The 20,658-nt window shown below is 56.1% G+C and overlaps 1 protein-coding gene across 4 annotated transcripts in view; it reads right to left on the bottom strand.

Annotated features, from left to right (window-relative positions):
• NUMA1 (nuclear mitotic apparatus protein 1) overlaps positions 1-20,658 on the bottom strand; it is a 107,234-nt gene that overhangs the window by 59,166 nt on the left and 27,410 nt on the right. For all 4 annotated transcript variants that reach the window (XM_075337660.1, XM_075337658.1, XM_075337661.1 and 1 more), the window contains exons 2-5: positions 16,323-16,399; positions 12,213-12,298; positions 10,908-10,978; positions 10,272-10,360 (exon numbers count right to left, since the gene is read on the bottom strand). In XM_075337660.1, coding sequence (XP_075193775.1) covers positions 10,272-10,360; positions 10,908-10,978; positions 12,213-12,298; positions 16,323-16,364 — 288 coding nt within the window. In that variant the 5' untranslated portion in view covers positions 16,365-16,399. The remainder of the gene's footprint in view (positions 1-10,271; positions 10,361-10,907; positions 10,979-12,212; positions 12,299-16,322; positions 16,400-20,658) is intronic.

The raw sequence follows: 20,658 nt of genomic DNA, 5'->3' as shown, positions 1-20,658 counted from the left end.
GAGAATATAGCTAAGACTAGCGACTGTACAGTGCAGTGTATAGCATACAAGCATAAACACAAATGAACACTTCAGTACGTGCAATACAAGCAGCCTAGAAAGCCTGTGCCTTAGCACACCTGCTTTCCTGCTGCTGATGTGTCGCTCTCCAAGCGGGCATATAGCGACCTATGCAGTTAAAATACACATGTACACACTGCAGTATATATTGGGGTCAGCACTATGTGTGCCGCTTACCGCTCGCCTATAAGCGGGTGTATGGTCGCCACCGTCCTGCCTGGTTGCCGAAAGTCCGAGCTCGGACTGCAGTAATGGCTGCCGGCGTCTTCCCCAGCTCGTGTGAGGAGGGGCGGGCCGTGGGCGTGCCCCAAGTCAGAGCGGGAATCCGGCGTCCGACAGTGTGCAGTGAGAGGGCTGGAGCATGTAAATAAGGCTCCAGCCCTCGGCGCTGCTGATTTCTCAGCGTCTGTCCCCTTCCCTGAGTGACAGGGAGGGGGCGGGAACGAAGCGGCACTAGGCCGCAGAAGCCGGGGACTGGATTTATAAGCGCCGCCGCCGTAAAAGCGCGGTCGGCGCCCAGTCCCCGGCGAACTACAAGTCCCAGCCGCGCCGCCGCTCCCGGAGCGTCCGGCGTGGTAGTTCCCAATACACAAAGTCACTCAGCAAAGCTGCAGTGACTGTAACCCTTTACTGTCCCCGGCGCACTAGCACACCCAGCAAGTCTGGAGTGTGCTGTGCCTGTGTGTACGGGGACACAGAGTACCTGTAATGGTGCAGGGCCATGTCCCTGAACGGTACTCCAGCTCCGTATCCAGCAGGTTCAAATGGGTCTGTGGATGGAGCCCGGCGTCAGAGCTTTGAGGCCGGCAGGATCCCACTTCCTCAGAGCCCCCCAGGGGGATGTGGAAGGAAAGCAGCATGTGGGCTCCAGCCTCCGTACCAGCAATAGGTACCTCAACCTTACAACACCATCAACGGGTGAGAAGGGAGCATGCTGGGGGCCCTATATGGGCCCTCTTTTCTTCCATCCGAAATAGTCAGCAGCTACTGCTGACTAAAATCTGTGGAGCTATGCATGGATGTCTGACCTCCTTCGCACAAAGCTTGAAAACTGGAGAACCCGTGATACCACGGGGGGGTATAGCCAGAAGGGGAGGGGCCTTGCACTTTTTAGTGTAGTGCTTTGTGTGGCCTCCGGAGGCAGTAGCTATACCCCAATCGTCAATCGTCTGGGTCTCCCAATAGAGCGCTGAAGAAAACTGGTTTAAACAAATTAACTCCGATTAACATCGGAGAACTGAAAAACCGTTCAACATGAACAACATGTGTACCCGCAAACAGCAAAAACAATCCCGAAGGACAACAGGGCGGGTGCTGGGTCTCCCAATAAGAGCTAGAAGAAAAGGAATTTACGGTAAGTAACAAAATTCCCTTCTTCTTCAGCGCTCTATTGGGAGACCCAGACGATTGGGACGTCCAAAAGCTGTCCCTGGGTGGGTAACGAAATACCTCATGTTAGAGCTGCAAAACAGCCCTCCCCTACGGGGATGTCACTGCCGCCTGCAGGACTCTTCTACCTAAGCTGGCATCCGCCGAAGCATAGGTATGCACCTGATAATGCTTGGTGAAAGTGTGCAGACTGGACCAGGTAGCTGCCTGACACACCTGTTGAGCCGAAGCCTGGTGCCGTAATGCCCAGGACGCACCCACGGCTCTGGTTGAGTGGGCTTTTAGCCCTGAAGGAACCGGAAGCCCAGCAGAACGGTAGGCCTCTATAATTGGTTCTTTGATCCATCGAGCCAAGGTAGCTTTAGAAGCCTGCAACCCCTTGCGCGGACCGGCGACAAGGACAAAAAGTGCATCGGAACGGCGCATGGGCGCCGTGCGGGAAATGTAGATCCTGAGAGCTCTCACCAGATCTAGCACACGCAAGTCCTTTTCATACCGGTGAACCGGATGAGGATAAAAGGAAGGCAAGGATATATCCTGATTAAGATGAAACGAGGATACGACCTTAGGGAGAAACTCCGGAATGGGGCGCAGCACTACTTTGTCCTGGTGGAACACCAAGAAGGGAGCCTTGGATGACAGAGCTGCCAGCTCAGACACTCGCCGAAGCGATGTGATCGCAACAAGAAACGCCACTTTCTGTGACAGGCGAGAAAAAGAAACTTCTTTGAGAGGCTCGAAAGGCGGCTTCTGGAGAGCAACTAGTACTCTGTTCAGATCCCATGGATCCAACGGCCGCTTGTACGGGGGCACAATATGACAGACCCCCTGCAGGAACGTGCGCACCTTAGGAAGACGTGCTAGACGCTTCTGAAAAAACACGGATAGTGCCGAGACTTGCCCTTTAAGGGAGCTGAGCGACAAGCCCTTTTCCAACCCTGATTGCAGGAAAGACAGAAAAGTGGGCAATGCAAATGGCCAGGGAGACACTCCCTGAGCAGAGCACCAGGTTAAGAAAATCTTCCACGTTCTGTGGTAGATCTTAGCAGAAGTTGACTTCCTAGCTTGTCTCATTGTGGTTACCACTCCCTGGGATAAGCCTGTTGACGATAGGATCCAGGACTCAATGGCCACACAGTCAGGTTCAGGGCCGCAGAATTCTGATGGAAAAACGGCCCTTGAGACAGCAGGTCTGGACGGTCTGGAAGTGACCACGGTCGGCCGACCGTGAGATGCCACAGATCCGGATACCACGACCTCCTCGGCCAGTCTGGGGCGACGAGTATGATGCGGCTGCAATCGGATCTGATCTTGCGTAATACTCTGGGCAAGAGTGCCAGAGGCGGGAATACATATGGGAGGCGGAACTGCGACCAATCTTGCACCAAGGCGTCTGCCGCCAGAGCTCTTTGATCGCGCGACCGCGCCATGAATGCCGGGACCTTGTTGTTGTGCCGAGACGCCATTAGGTCGACGTCCGGCACCCCCCAGCGGCGACAGATTTCTTGAAACACGTCCGGGTGAAGGGACCATTCCCCTGCGTCCATACCCTGGCGACTGAGGAAGTCTGCTTCCCAGTTTTCTACGCCTGGGATGTGAACCGCGGAGATGGTGGATGCTGTGTCCTCCACCCAATTCAGAATGCGCCGGACTTCCTGAAAGGCTTGCCGGCTGCGCGTCCCTCCTTGGTGGTTGATGTATGCCACCGCTGTGGAGTTGTCCGACTGGATTCGGATCTGCTTTCCTTCCAGCCACTGTTGAAAGGCTAGTAGGGCAAGATACACTGCCCTGATTTCCAGAACATTGATCTGAAGGGTGGACTCTTGCGGAGTCCACGTCCCCTGAGCCCTGTGGTGTAGAAACACTGCTCCCCACCCCGACAGACTCGCATCTGTCGTGACCACTGCCCAGGATGGGGGCAGGAAGGATCTTCCCTGAGACAATGAGGTGGGAAGGAGCCACCATTGTAGAGAGTCCTTGGCCGTCTGGGAAAGAGAGACTTTCCTGTCTAGGGAAGTTGTCTTCCCGTCCCATTGGCGGAGAATGTCCCATTGAAGTGGACGCAGATGAAACTGCGCAAAGGGAACTGCTTCCATGGCTGCCACCATCTTCCCTAGGAAGTGCATGAGGCGCCGCAAGGGGTGCGACTGGCCCTGAAGGAGAGATTGCACCCCTGTCTGTAAGGACCGCTGCTTGTTTAGCGGAAGCTTCACTCTCGCTGCTCGAGTATGGAACTCCATGCCAAGATACGTTAGTGACTGTGTCGGTGACAGATTTGACTTTGGAAAGTTGATGATCCATCCAAAAGTCTGGAGAGTCTCCAACGTAGCATGTAGACTGAGTTGGCATGCCTCTTGAGAGGGTGCCTTGACAAGTAGATCGTCTAGGTAAGGGATCACCGAGTGTCCCTGAGAGTGCAAGACTGCTACCACCGCCGCCATGACCTTGGTGAAGACCCGGGGGGCTGTCGCCAGACCGAATGGCAGAGCTACGAACTGAAGATGGTCGTCTCCTATCACAAAACGTAGAAAACGTTGATGTTCTGTAGCAATTGGCACGTGGAGATAAGCATCTTTGATGTCTATTGAGGCAAGGAAGTCTCCTTGAGACATTGAGGCAATGACAGAACGGAGGGTTTCCATCCGGAACCGTCTGGCGTGCACATGGTTGTTGAGCAGTTTTAGGTCCAGAACAGGACGGAACGAGCCGTCCTTTTTTGGCACCACAAAGAGATTGGAGTAAAACCCTCTCCCTTGTTCCTGAGACGGTACAGGAACCACTACTCCTTCCGCTCTTAGGGAGTCCACCGCCTGCCGCAGGACATCTACACGGTCTGGATGTGGGGAGGTTCTGAAGAACCGAGCTGGAGGACGAGAACTGAACTCGATTCTGTACCCGCGAGACAAAATGTCTGTCACCCACCGGTCTTTGACCTGTGACATCCAAGTGTCGTAAAAGCGGGAGAGCCTGCCCCCGACCGGAGATGCGGAGGGAGGGGACTGGAAGTCATGAGGTAGCCGCTTTGGAAGCGGTTCCTCCATTTGCTTTCTTGGGGCGTGAGTGAGCCCGCCAGGAATCTGAGTTTCTTTGCGTCCTCTGAGTCCCTTTGGACGAGGAGAATTGTGTTTTGCCCGAACCTCGAAAGGACTGAAACTTCTGCCACTTTCTCTGCTGAGGTTTGCTTGATCTGGGCTGGGGTAAAGAGGAGTCTTTACCCTTGGACTGTTTAATGATGTCAGCCAATGGCTCGCCAAACAGTCTATCTCTAGATAAAGGCAAGCTGGTTAAACATTTTTTGGAACCAGCATCTGCTTTCCAGTCCTTTAACCACAATGCCCTGCGCAAAACTACCGAATTGGCAGACGCCATTGAGGTGCGGCTGGTAGATTCTAGGACCGCACTGATAGCGTAAGAGGCAAACGCAGACATCTGCGAGGTAAGGTGCGCCACTTGCGGCACCGCTGGATGTATGATAGCATCCACTTTTGCTAAACCAGCTGAAATAGCTTGGAGTGCCCATACGGCTGCGAATGCTGGAGCAAACGACGCGCCGATAGCTTCATAGACAGATTTTAACCAAAGGTCCATCTGTCTGTCATTGGCATCCTTAAGTGAAGCGCCATCCTCCACTGCAACTATGGATCTAGCTGCAAGCTTGGAAATCGGGGGGTCCACCTTTGGACACTGGGTCCAGCGCTTGACCACATCAGGTGGGAAAGGATAACGTGTATCCTTAGAACGTTTAGAGAAACGCTTTTCTGGATGAGCGTCGTGCTTCTGGATTGATTCTCTGAAGTCAGAGTGATCCAACAGAGCACTTAATTTACGCTTGGGATAGAGGAAACTAAACTTCTCCTGCTCTGCCGCTGCCTCTTCTGCTGAAGGGGCTGGGGGAGAAATATCTAACAGCCTATTGATGGCTGAGATAAGATCGTTTACCATGGCGTCCCCATCCGGGGTATCCAGATTGAGAGGGGTTCCAGGATTAGACTCCTGATCACTCTCTTCAGACACATCACAGGGAGACTGATTGCGCTGAGACCCTGAGCAGTGTGATGACGTTGAGGGTCTTTCCCAGCGAGCCCGCTTGGGGTGGCTGGGGCAATCATCTGAGTCATTATACTCATCCTGTGAAGCCGGGGACCCCCTTGCAGTCTGGATTAAATCCAACTGCGGAGGATTAGAGGACATAGACCTCGCCGTGTCCATAGACTGAGCCCCAGGGATGGATTGCAAAGTTTCCAGGATTTTTGCCATAGCCACAGACATATTATCCGCAAAAACTGCAAAGTCTGTCCCTGACACCGGGGCAGGACTTACAGGCGTCTCAGCCTGGGTCACTACCTCTCCGGACTCCGGCTGGCGAAGCAGCACCGGATCTGAGCATTGCACACAATGGGGGTCCTTGGAGCCTGCTGGTAGAGCAGCCCCACATGCAGCACACGCAGTGTACACAGCCCTAGCCTTGGCAGCCTTGCGTCTTGTGGATGACATGTTGCTGCCTCCTCAGAGTGATCTGGGGTATACAGCCAGGAAGCGACCTCACAGTGCAAGAAATCAATAAATATCTATGTCCAGTGACACAGTACACTAATACACAGTAAGGCACTAGAGGGGCCAGCTGAAAAGCCGCTTACCGCCCGCTTAAGAGCGGGTGTGTGGTCTTCCAAAGCCCCTCAGTCTAGGTCTCCCAGAGCCTTGCGTCCTTCCTCCAGCCAGACATGCATGTAATGGCTGCCGGCGTCCTGAGAGAAGAAGGGGGGCGGGCCCTGGGCGTTCCTGACCAAGAGCGGGAAGCCTGCTTCCCTCTGTGCCTAGTGAGAGGGCTGGAGCATGTAAATCAGGCTCCAGCCCTCGTCGCTGCCGTGAAACAGCGTCTCTCCCCTACCCTGATTGACAGGGTGGGGGCGGGAACGATCGGAGCTGCCGGCGTCCTAGGCCCAAAAGCCGGGGACTAGAGTTATAAACGCCCCCCGCCGTAAAAGCGCGGTCGGCGTATCCCCGGCGCACCACAAGTCACAGCAGCGCCGCCGGTCCAGTGAGGGTCGGCACTGCGTTCCCAGAACACAAAGTCCCCCAGATAACTGTAGGAACACCAGCTCAGTGTACGATCCCCGGCGCACTACAACGCCCAGCCAGCCCGGAGTGCGTCTGTGCCTGCCGGGGACACAGAGTACCTGTATGATGCAGGGCCCGGTCCCTGATGGTACTCCTGCTCGGCATCCACCAGGTGCTATGGGTCTGTGGATGGAGCCCGGCGTCAGAGCTTAGAGGCCGGCAGGATCCCACTTCCACAGAGCCCCCAAGGGGATGTGGAAGGAAAACAGCATGTGAGGCTCCAGCCCTGTACCAGCAATAGGTACCTCAACCTTACAACACCATCCAGGGGTGAGAAGGGAGCATGCTGGGGGCCCTATATGGGCCCTCTTTTCTTCCATCCGAAATAGTCAGCAGCTACTGCTGACTAAAATCTGTGGAGCTATGCATGGAATGTCTGACCTCCTTCGCACACAAAGCTAAAACTGGAGTACCCGTGATACCACGGGGGGGTATAGCCAGAAGGGGAGGGGCCTTGCACTTTAGCTATACCCCAATCGTCTGGGTCTCCCAATAGAGCGCTGAAGAAATATACAATAGGGAATCTACAGAATATACATATGTCAGAGTACAGTTACAATCAAAGCATGGGTTACAAACAGGCATACACAGTTCCAGCAGTTACCTTGTTGCGTCTGGCCACAGGGGGGCGCTGTACCCAGGTTTCTAGGATCCTTCCCACAGATGTTTCCTACACGTGCCCCCAGCGAAAAGAACACTGGAAAATGGCCGAAGTAGGGTTATCAACCTGGACAAATCCAGGTCCCCTCCTACCTTAGTGACCTCACAGGGAGCACTGCTCCACCCCTGGCTTGAGTTATGGACAATATCCCAACCTGGAATATGGGCCATAACTTTGCCTGGGAGCGTCGTAGGCGGACGCCAATGCTCTCATTGTGACAGTTATGAATTTAGCTACAGAACGAGGGGACTCATGACCTGTCTGCCAGTTCCCCATTGGCTGATATCACGCCTGGGGCATTTCCCAATGTCCTGCTCCCATAAAAAGGGTGTGCCGGCATCGTCTGCATGCGGAGACACCATTTTTATGGTTGCCATATTTATCGGAAATATGGCTTGCGAGATATGAACCATTTTTTACTGGAGTCGTTCTGTCTGGCTATTTCCATAGCCTTGCTAACTAGCTAGCAGCTCCTACTACAGGGTGACGGCAGGGAGTCATCCTGTGTCCATTGTTCCCACACCACCTCATCTCCATATCACAGGACATGGCCATGGAGGTGTAAGTGGAACACTGAGAACAAGAAGGGAGGGGGCACTGCCAGGGAGTGATGAGGGATTATGACTGGAGTCATAATTCATCTTCATATCCCGGGATTTGCCTCACAATCACACACCCCGGAGCACAGCGCCACCTGCTGGTACTGATCACCACACCCCGGAGCACAGTGCCACCTGCTGGTACTGATCACACACCCCGGAGCACAGCGCCACCTGCTGGTAGTGATCACCACACCCCGGAGCACAGCGCCACCTGCTGGTAGTGATCACCACACCCCGGAGCACAGCGCCACCTGCTGGTACTGACCATCACACCCCGGAGCACAGCGCCACCTGCTGGTACTGACCATCACACCCCGGAGCACAGCGCCACCTGCTGGTACTGATCACACACCGGAGCACAGCGCCACCTGCTGGTACTGATCACACCCCGGAGCACAGCGCCACTTGCTGGAACTGATCACACACCCCGGAGCACAGCGCTACCTGCTGGAACTGATCACACACCCCGGAGCACAGCGCCACCTGCTGGTACTGATCACACACCGGAGCACAGCGCCACCTGCCGGTACTGATTACACACCCCGGAGCACAGCGCCACCTGCTGGTACTGACCATCACACCCCGGAGCACAGCGCCACCTGCTGGTACTGATCACACACCGGAGCACAGCGCCACCTGCTGGTACTGATCACACCCCGGAGCACAGCGCCACTTGCTGGAACTGATCACACACCCCGGAGCACAGCGCTACCTGCTGGAACTGATCACACACCCCGGAGCACAGCGCCACCTGCTGGTACTGACCATCACACCCCGGAGCACAGCGCCACCTGCTGGTACTGACCACCACACCCCGGAGCACAGCGCCACCTGCTGGTACTGATCACCACACCCCGGAGCACAGCGCCACCTGCTGGTACTGACCATCACACCCCGGAGCACAGCGCCACCTGCTGGTACTGACCACCACACCCCGGAGCACAGCGCCACCTGCTGGTACTGATCACACACCGGAGCACAGCGCCACCTGCTGGTACTGATCATCACACCCCGGAGCACAGCGCCACCTGCTGGTACTGATCATCACACCCCGGAGCACAGCGCCACCTGCTGGTACTGATCACACACCGGAGCACAGCGCCACCTGCCGGTACTGATTACACACCCCGGAGCACAGCGCCACCTGCTGGTACTGACCACCACACCCCGGAGCACAGCACCACCTGCCGGTACTGATCACACACCGGAGCACAGCGCCACCTGCTGGTACTGACCATCACACCCCGGAGCACAGCACCACCTGCTGGTACTGATCATCACACCCCGGAGCACAGCGCCACCTGCTGGTACTGATCACACACCGGAGCACAGCGCCACCTGCCGGTACTGATTACACACCCCGGAGCACAGCGCCACCTGCTGGTACTGACCACCACACCCCGGAGCACAGCACCACCTGCCGGTACTGATCACACACCGGAGCACAGCGCCACCTGCTGGTACTGATCATCACACCCCGGAGCACAGCACCACCTGCTGGTACTGACCATCACACCCCGGAGCACAGCGCCACCTGCTGGTACTGACCATCACACCCCGGAGCACAGCGCCACCTGCTGGTACTGACCATCACACCCCGGAGCACAGCGCCACCTGCTGGTACTGACCATCACACCCCGGAGCACAGCGCCACCTGCTGGTACTGATCACACACCGGAGCACAGCGCCACCTGCTGGTACTGACCATCACACCCCGGAGCACAGCGCCACCTGCTGGTACTGATCACCACACCCCGGAGCACAGCGCCACCTGCTGGATACTATGTGACTGTCCTCACATGATCGTCCGGTGCAGTCAGAGCTGATGTCGCACCATGTGACCCCCCCGGCTGATCGCACCTAGAAGCCGCAGCATTTTCTAGGCTCCCATCATAATAAAGGCTAGTCAGAACATCCCAGATCTGCGGTCAGCCTCCAACCCCCGGACCTCAGCCCCCGGACCTCAGCCAGCCTCCAGCCCCCCCCGGGACCTCAGCCAGCCTCCAATCCCCCCCCGGGACCTCAGCCAGCCTCCAATCCCCCCCGGGACCTCAGCCAGCCTCCAATCCCCCCCGGGACCTCAGCCAGCCTCCAATCCCCCCCGGGACCCTCAGCCAGCCTCCAATCCCCCCCGGGACCCTCAGCCAGCCTCCAATCCCCCCCGGGACCCTCAGCCAGCCTCCAATCCCCCCCGGGACCCTCAGCCAGCCTCCAATCCCCCCCGGGACCCTCAGCCAGCCTCCAATCCCCCCCGGGACCCTCAGCCAGCCTCCAATCCCCCCCGGGACCCTCAGCCAGCCTCCAATCCCCCCCGGGACCCTCAGCCTCCAGGGGCCCTCAGCCTCCAGGGGCCCTCAGCCTCCAGGGGCCCTCAGCCTCCAGGGGCCCTCAGCCTCCAGGGGCCCTCAGCCTCCAGATCTCAGTCAGCCCCCGTCACCCACCTTACACATCTCCAGCTCGCTCTTCTCTCCCTGCAGGATATTCTGCCACTGAACCAAAGTCTCAGCTTTGGAGCCGCATCTGCAGTGTCCTGTAAAGAGAAGAAAGGGAAAGACTCTCATCCTCCTGATACCACCGGCCCCGAACCCTCCGAGCAAGACCTCATCTAATGTCTACAGATACAGCCTGCACTATACTCCAGAGCTGCAAGCACAATTCTGCAGATCTCCCAACATTGTCTACAAAACCCTGTAATGTATGTACACAGTGACTGCACCAGCAGAATAGTGAGTGCAGCTCTGGAGTATAATACAGGAGGTAACTCAGGATCAGTAATGTAATGTATGTACACGGTGACTGCACCAGCAGAATAGTGAGTGCAGCTCTGGAGTATAATACAGGAGGTAACTCAGGATCAGTAATGTAATGTATGTACACGGTGACTGCACCAGCAGAAGAGAGTGCAGCTCTGGAGTATAATACAGGAGGTAACTCAGGATCAGTAATGTAATGTACACAGTGACTGCACCAGCAGAATAGTGAGTGCAGCTCTGGAGGATAATACAGGAGGTAGCTCAGGATCAGCTGTATACAGGATCCCCTTTATTTCCCCATGATTATACGCCCCTCCATCTTACTCTGTAAGAACTTCAGTTTGTCTTCCATCGGCTGCTCCAGGATTCGGGCTGCATCATCCATGTTCCCGTTCCTGTAACACACGGACACTGATCAGCGCAGGTGACATGCTCCGGATCTCCAGCTCTGCTTCATCTACTGTGTTATTAATTATGCAGGCCCGGTGATGGCCGCCAGGTCTCGGGTATCACCAGTGAATCACTTTCTATTGGTGGGAACCAGTCTGTGGGAACATCTATGGGACCGAAGCCAAAGTGACCGAGAGGAAACCGGGAGAGGAGCACAACTCCCAGCAGACCTGACGTGTGAGGCTACTTCAGACATCCGTTTTGTGACTGATGCCTGTAAAAAATGGATCCGTGGTACCAGCTTTCGAGCCTTGCAATGTGATTGTGTGCATACTGGGCATGCTCAGTAGAAAGTGACGGAATGCTGCACCATATACCGCCATTATACCTCTTAATGGATGGTGACGGAATCCTGCGCAGTGCGTCATTTCGATGCTCGGAAAAACGTTACATTGTGCGTTGCTTACGTCCGATGGTCGGTCATTCCACGACTGATCATCGCACGACAAATGCAACGCAGGGCGATCAGTCGCAATCCGTCATTAATACAAGTCTATGGGAAAAAACGGAATCCTACAAATTATTTTGCAGGATTCAGTTTTTTTTCTCAAAGCAACGGATTGTGACTGAGGGAAAAAGGCGGAAATGTGAACGCAGCCCAAGAGGGGCATGTGCAAGATACAAGAACAAAAGGCACTGATCAGGCATCACAGCGGAGCGCCCCCTAGCGGAGGGGTATATTGCCATAGACGGGAGCCCTACTCACAGCTACAGGGGGCCCCCCCATTTACTCACAGCTACAGGGGCCCCCCCCCCATTTACTCACAGCTACAGGGCCCCCCCCCCCATTTACTCACAGCTACAGGGGCCCCCCCCCATTTACTCACAGCTACAGGGCCCCCCCCCCCATTTACTCACAGCTACAGGGCCCCCCCCCCCCCATTTACTCACAGCTACAGGGCCCCCCCCCCATTTACTCACAGCTACAGGGCCCCCCCCCATTTACTCACAGCTACAGGGCCCCCCCCCCATTTACTCACAGCTACAGGGGCCCCCCCCCCCATTTACTCACAGCTACAGGGGGCCCCCCCATTTACTCACAGCTACAGGGGCCCCCCCCATTTACTCACAGCTACAGGGGCCCCCCCATTTACTCACAGCTACAGGGGCCCCCCCATTTACTCACAGCTACAGGGGGCCCCCCCATTTACTCACAGCTACAGGGGGGCCCCTACTTACATTTTAGTGATGATCTTGATGAAGATGCTGAGGTCCTGCATCTGGGAGACGCGCTCGATGGGATCATTCACTTTCAAGCTGTTGACCTGTGGGAACAAGGAAAAATGAAGGAGGAGAACAAGAGCTGGGAATATTCATGACGGACGATGTGCCGGGTGCCGGTCACAAGAGCCGCAGACATTGATGAGGGACGATGTGCCGGGTGCCGGTCACAAGAGCCGCAGACATTGATGAGGGAGGATGTGCGGCGCCGGGTGCCGGTCACAAGAGCCGCAGACATTGATGAGGGAGGATGTGCAGCACCGGGTGCCGGTCACAAGAGCCGCAGACATTGATGAGGGAGGATGTGCAGCACCGGGTGCCGGTCACAAGAGCCGCAGACATTGATGAGAGAGGATGTGCGGCACCGGGTGCTGGTCACAAGAGCCGCAGACATTGATGAGGGAGGATGTGCGGCACCGGGTGCTGGTCACAAGAGCCACAGACATTGATGAGGGAGGATGTGCGGCACCGGGTGCTGGTCACAAGAGCCGCAGACATTGATGAGGGAGGATGTGCAGCACCGGGTGCCGGTCACAAGAGCCGCAGACATTGATGAGGGAGGATGTGCAGCACCGGGTGCCGGTCACAAGAGCCGCAGACATTGATGAGGGAGGATGTGCAGCACCGGGTGCCGGTCACAAGAGCCGCAGACATTGATGAGGGAGGATGTGCGGCACCGGGTGCCGGTCACAAGAGCCGCAGACATTGATGAGGGACGATGTGCCGGGTGCCGGTCACAAGAGCCGCAGACATTGATGAGGGAGGATGTGCGGCGCCGGGTGCCGGTCACAAGAGCCGCAGACATTGATGAGGGAGGATGTGCGGCGCCGGGTGCCGGTCACAAGAGCCGCAGACATTGATGAGGGAGGATGTGCAGCACCGGGTGCCGGTCACAAGAGCCGCAGACATTGATGAGGGAGGATGTGCAGCACCGGGTGCCGGTCACAAGAGCCGCGGACATTGATGAGGGAGGATGTGCAGCACCGGGTGCCGGTCACAAGAGCCGCAGACATTGATGAGGGATGATGTGCAGCACCGGGTGCCGGTCACAAGAGCCGCAGACATTGATGAGGGATGATGTGCGGCACCGGGTGCTGGTCACAAGAGCCGCAGACATTGATGAGGGAGGATGTGCGGCACCGGGTGCTGGTCACAAGAGCCGCAGACATTGATGAGGGAGGATGTGCAGCACCGGGTGCCGGTCACAAGAGCCGCAGACATTGATGAGGGAGGATGTGCAGCACCGGGTGCCGGTCACAAGAGCCGCAGACATTGATGAGGGAGGATGTGCAGCACCGGGTGCCGGTCACAAGAGCCGCAGACATTGATGAGGGAGGATGTGCGGCACCGGGTGCCGGTCACAAGAGCCGCAGACATTGATGAGGGAGGATGTGCGGCACCGGGTGCTGGTCACAAGAGCCGCAGACATTGATGAGGGAGGATGTGCGGCACCGGGTGCCGGTCACAAGAGCCGCAGACATTGATGAGGGAGGATGTGCGGCACCGGGTGCCGGTCACAAGAGCCGCAGACATTGATGAGGGAGGATGTGCAGCACCGGGTGCTGGTCACAAGAGCCGCAGACATTGATGAGGGAGGATGTGCAGCACCGGGCACAAGAGCCGCAGATATTGATGAGGGATGATGTGCGGCACCGGGTGCTGGTCACAAGAGCCGCAGACATTGATGAGAGAGGATGTGCAGCACCGGGAACAAGAGCCGCAGACATTGATGAGGGATGATGTGCGGCACCGGGCACAAGAGCCACAGACATTGATGAGGGATGATGTGCGGCACCGGGCACAAGAGCTGCAGACATTGATGAGGGAGGATGTGCAGCACCGGGTGCCGGTCACAAGAGCCGCAGACATTGATGAGGGATGATGTGCGGCACCGGGTGCCGGTCACAAGAGCCGCAGACATTGATGAGGGAGGATGTGCAGCACCGGGTGCCGGTCACAAGAGCTGCAGACATTGATGAGGGATGATGTGCGGCACAGGGCACCGGTCACAAGAGCCGCAGACATTGATGAGGGAGGATGTGCGGCACAGGGCACCGGTCACAAGAGCCGCAGACATTGATGAGGGAGGATGTGCAGCACCGGGTGCCGGTCACAAGAGCCGCAGACATTGATGAGGGAGGATGTGCAGCACCGGGTGCCGGTCACAAGAGCTGCAGACATTGATGAGGGAGGATGTGCGGCACCGGGTGCCGGTCACAAGAGCCGCAGACATTGATGAGAGAGGATGTGCAGCACCGGGTGCCGGTCACAAGAGCCGCAGACATTGATGAGAGAGGATGTGCAGCACTGGGTGCCGGTCACAAGAGCCGCAGACATTGATGAGAGAGGATGTGCAGCACCGGGTGCCGGTCACAAGAGCCGCAGACATTGATGAGAGAGGATGTGCAGCGCCGGGTGCCGGTCACAAGAGCCGCAGACATTGATGAGAGAGGATGTGCAGCACCGGGTGCCGGTCACAAGAGCCGCAGACATTGATGAGAGAGGATGTGCAGCACCGGGTGCCGGTCACAAGAGCCGCAGCATCTGACACTGATTGCAGGGGACGTTACCTCTTCATTCTCCGGGTAGACGTCCGCACTAGAGACTCGTTCCCTCCCTGGAAATTAACCCAGGGACCATATTTAGACAAAGACAGGCTGCCTGGTGATGGTTGGGGTCCGGCCGTGGTGACCAACAGAGTCCACAGCCGGCTGCGGCTCCATCCATTGCTGTGGGGCGGCTGAGCGCTGCACTCGCCTCTTCCCGCAGGGAGATGTTTAGGCACTCGACCGTCACTCCAGTTAATATGACAGATGCACTTGCTGCAGTAGGTGGGCTCCAGGGGTCGGACCCCCACGATCAGTAAGTGGTCACCTATTTTGCAGAAAGCGGACGTGTGGTGCTCAGCGCAGCCCCGGTGAGGAGCGCAGCCCCGGCCTCACAGCATTGGAGCGGCCATGACGTCTTATCTCTGCGACTCCAGAGATTTTAGGGGCTCAGGTTTTGCAGGAACTGGACGTTTTATAAGAATTATTTTATGTTTCAATAATTTTTTTTTTAATAAACACAATCATCAAATATAAAACGTAGATAGAACATGAGATCAGTCCGACGCGCTCTCAGCCATCAATCGTGAAATGTAGAAGATATGAAGTCTAGATCCGCAGAATCCCCGGCGTAACGGGTCTATTATATTAGAGGTCAATAATATCCTCAATAATCAAAACAAAACCCACTATTCTTGTTATTTTCACTGACACCGGGGACGGGGCGGGGGGGGGGGGGGTATAGAAGAGCAGGGAGGAAAAGCGTGAGATGCGGATATCAGTGACCTCATATAATGCACATCACCCTCCACCTAAGCTTTGCGTAAGTCCTCCATCCCGGGGGTGAGCACGACCTGTGATTGGCTCATGGCAGCTATATTTGTCTGAAGCTTTTCCAGAGTCTCCATACGCAATAATATTTTCATATATAAAAGTATTAATAGTTGGGATGACTGAGAAGGTGACCCCCAGTGTAGAGGGTCCGATCTGTCACATCACCAGGGGAAACAGCGGATTATCATTATATGCAATAGACTGCAAGTGCCCGGGGCGGAGCAATCCATCCTCGGCCCCGCCCACACCACAATGTCACCTGTCAATCAAACTTCAGACACTTTGTGAAGTCACCTATACCTCTTCCCAAATTCTCCGGACAGCGTGTGTGATACTGACTGCCCGACGCCGCAGCGCACCACCACCACCAGCCCCGCAGTGCAGTGCACCGCCAGCAGCCCGGCCCCGCAGTGCAGTGCACCGCCAGCAGCCCGGCCCCGCAGTGCATCGCATCGCCACCAGCCCTGCCCCGCAGTGCACCGCCAGCAGCCCGGCCCCGCAGTGCAGTGCACCGCCACCAGCCCGGCCCCGCAGTGCAGTGCACCGCCACCAGCCCGGCCCCGCAGTGCACCGCACCGCCACCAGCCCGGCCCCGCAGTGCACCGCCACCAGCCCTGCAATCCTGAGCACAGTACATGGGGTACAGTCCCTGCGGGGCGGGTGTAATGAGCAGGCGGTCAGCTCTTACCCATGTGAGCAGCGGCTCCATCACGGTCCCGTGCAGCGACATCTTCACCACTCGTTGTAGTCAGCGCCTGTGATCTCCTGCGGGAGAGAAGCAGCCGTCAGATTACACACATCACACCAGTCATATCTATCACCCAGCCCTCTCATGAAATCCTCTGTGCTGCTGGGAGCGGCCCTGCACATGTTGCCTTCAGCTACTGCTCCCATTGCCAGTGTCTCCAGCCGGTCACAGCCGATGGAGAAGACGGCGCAGCATTTATACAAAGTCCAGCCGAGTAATGCGATAACAGCAGTAACCCCTTCACTGCCGCGCGGCTGCTCCCGGCCGATCTGCAGCTTGTCATCTGCGGCTCCAGTGAATGGAGACATCATGTATACCGGCTTCTCACATCTGAGGGTTTGTTACAATGTATCAGTCTCTGGAGGCCACAGAGGATTGTGCAGAGTGGATACAACTGTAACAGACCCTCAGCTGTGGGATGTTATCGGCCAGGACTGGAAAGAAATCCAAAAAATGAGCCGGTGACGACAGAAGACAAAAGGGAAAAACAATTCACAAACTTTAGGCTCTGTTCACACGCTGCATCTTTTTCTGAGTTTTTGAGGTCACAGAGATGCCCCCGGATGCAGTGTTTCCTTCCCCAGCAAAGTCTAGCAGGTTTCTACGTCGCTGTCCGCACTGGGCATCGTTTTTTGGCTGCGGTTTTGAAAATTTTAGGCTATGTGCCCACGCTGCGGAAAATGCGCGCATTTTGCCGCGGATTTCCCGAAAATCTGCAGATCAGGCACTTCCCAGCCATTTCTATGGCATTTTGGAAATGCTGTGCCCACGCTGCGGATTTTTGCACAGCGGATTTCGTGCGGATTTTGATCCGGAAAAATCTGCAACATGTCAATTATTGTTGCGGATTTTCATCCGGATTTTGGCTTTAAAATTGGGGGGAAAAAAAAAAAATCCGCACCAAAATCCACATCAAATCCATGGTAAATCCGTGACAAATCCGCACCTTTGAAAAGGTGCGGATTTTGCGGGAAAGCTGCGGATTTTGATGCAGAAAAATCCGCAGCTACATTCTCCCGTGGACACATAGCCTTAGGATGTTAATTATTTCTGCGTATTTGAGCCCTGCCAGGCAATAGATTCAACTTAAGAAAAGCATTGGGCAAAACGTGCGCAGCGTGAACACAGAAAAGAGGCAGCGTGCGAACACAGAAAAGAGGCAGCGTGCGAACACAGAAAAGAGGCAGCGTGCGATCACAGAAAAGAGGCAGCGTGCGATCACAGAAAAGAGGCAGCGTGCGATCACAGAAAAGAGGCAGCGTGCGATCACAGAAAAGAGGCAGCGTGCGAACACAGAAAAGAGGCAGCGTGCGAACACAGAAAAGAGGCAGCGTGCGAACACAGAAAAGAGGCAGCGCGCGCGAACACAGAAAAGAGGCAGCGTGCGATCACAGAAAAGAGGCAGCGTGCGCAAACACAGAAAAGAGGCAGCGTGCGCAAACACAGAAAAGAGGCAGCGTGCGCAAACACAGAAAAGAGGCAGCGTGCGCAAACACAGAAAAGAGGCAGCGTGCGCAAACACAGAAAAGAGGCAGCGTGCGCAAACACAGAAAAGAGGCAGCGTGCGCAAACACAGAAAAGAGGCAGCGTGCGCAAACACAGAAAAGAGGCAGCGTGCGCAAACACAGAAAAGAGGCAGCGTGCGCAAACACAGAAAAGAGGCAGCGTGCGCAAACACAGAAAAGAGGCAGCGTGCGCAAACACAGAAAAGAGGCAGCGTGCGCAAACACAGAAAAGAGGCAGCGTGCGCAAACACAGAAAAGAGGCAGCGTGCGCAAACACAGAAAAGAGGCAGCGTGCGCAAACACAGAAAAGAGGCAGCGTGCGCAAACACAGAAAAGAGGCAGCGTGCGCAAACACAGAAAAGAGGCAGCGTGCGCAAACACAGAAAAGAGGCAGCGTGCGCAAACACAGAAAAGAGGCAGCGTGCGCAAACACAGAAAAGAGGCAGCGTGCGCAAACACAGAAAAGAGGCAGCGTGCGCAAACACAGAAAAGAGGCAGCGTGCGGAAACACAGAAAAGAGGCAGCGTGCGCAAACACAGAAAAGAGGCAGCGTGCGCAAACACAGAAAAGAGGCAGCGTGCGCAAACACAGAAAAGAGGCAGCGTGCGCGAACACAGAAAAGAGGCAGCGTGCGCGAACACAGAAAAGAGGCAGCGTGCGCGAACACAGAAAAGAGACAGCGTGCGCAAACACAGAAAAGAGGCAGCGTGCGAACACAGAAAAGAGGCAGCGTGCGCAAACACAGAAAAGAGGCAGCGTGCGATCACAGAAAAGAGGCAGCGTGCGCGAACACAGAAAAGAGGCAGCGTGCGCGAACACAGAAAAGAGGCAGCGTGTGATCACAGAAAAGAGGCAGCGTGCGAACACAGAAAAGAGGCAGCGCGCGAACACAGAAAAGAGGCAGCGTGCGCAAACACAGAAAAGAGGCAGCGTGCGCAAACACAGAAAAGAGGCAGCGTGCGCAAACACAGAAAAGAGGCAGCGTGTGATCACAGCTGTAGACACTTTTTTTTTTAATCAGTTGCTGAATGCGGCCGACAACAAAAAGAAAAGCGAAAGCTCCTGGCGCAGGACGTTCCCATTCACTGACAGGAAGCAGATCCGAAAAATCTAAGTTACAGCGCCCCCTGCTGCACCAGAGCTCACCACCAGCACACACCGGACCGCACACTATTCACTGCTATCATTCATATTTAACTAAAAAGAAAATAAAAAAAATAAATATTATATATATGAATGGAGAAATCTGATTGGTTGTTACTCGCAGGCGATTTATGTCCCGGTCATGAGAGTTGGGTTGTACTTGATGGACTTTAAGTCACTATCAACATCAAACCCTACAAGAGACCAGAGACACGAGGGCCGCGGTGTCACACACGCGGTCACACACACACAGCGCGACACACACACACACAGCGCGACACACACACACACAGCGCGACACACACACACACAGCGCGACACACACACACACAGCGCGACACACACACACACACAGCGCGACACACACACACACACAGCGCGACACACACACACACACAGCGCGACACACACACACACACAGCGCGACACACACACACACAGCGCGACACACACACACACACAGCGCGACACACACACAGCGCGACACACACACAGCGCGACACACACACAGCGCGACACACACACAGCGCGACACACACACAGCGCGACACACACACAGCGCGACACACACACAGCGCGACACACACAGCGCGACACACACAGCGCGACACACACAGCGCGACACACACAGCGCGACACACACACAGCGCGACACACACACAGCGCGACACACACACAGCGCGACACACACACACAGCGCGACACACACACACAGCGCGACACACACACACACACACAGCGCGACACACACACACACACACAGCGCGACACACACACACACACACAGCGCGACACACACACACACACACACAGCGCGACACACACACACACACACACAGCGCGACACACACACACACACACACAGCGCGACACACACACACACACACACAGCGCGACACACACACACACACACACACAGCGCGACACACACACACACACACAGCGCGACACACACACACACACACAGCGCGACACACACACACACACACAGCGCGACACACACACACACAGCGCGACACACACACACACACACAGCGCGACACACACACACACACACAGCGCGACACACACACACACACAGCGCGACACACACACACACACAGCGCGACACACACACACACACAGCGCGACACACACACACACAGCGCGACACACACACACACACAGCGCGACACACACACACAGCGCGACACACACACACAGCGCGACACACACACACACAGCGCGACACACACACACAGCGCGACACACACACACACACAGCGCGACACACACACACACAGCGCGACACACACACACACAGCGCGACACACACACACACAGCGCGACACACACAGCGCGACACACACACACACAGCGCGACACACACACACACAGCGCGACACACACACACACAGCGCGACACACACACACACAGCGCGACACACACACACACAGCGCGACACACACACACACAGCGCGACACACACACACACAGCGCGACACACACACACACAATGATTTATTTCTACCTGAGGTTTGTTGGATGGAACTTGCTAAAAATAAAGAGAAACTTCATCAAAACTGTGAGATGCGGCCGCAGACACGACAGCCCCGACAAAGAGGCGCTGCAGAGGATCCGACCCCGG

This window comes from Anomaloglossus baeobatrachus, chromosome 2 (assembly GCF_048569485.1).
Source record: "Anomaloglossus baeobatrachus isolate aAnoBae1 chromosome 2, aAnoBae1.hap1, whole genome shotgun sequence".
NCBI classification, from domain to species: Eukaryota; Metazoa; Chordata; class Amphibia; order Anura; family Aromobatidae; genus Anomaloglossus; species Anomaloglossus baeobatrachus.
This window is presented reverse-complemented; position numbering and strand designations above follow the sequence as displayed.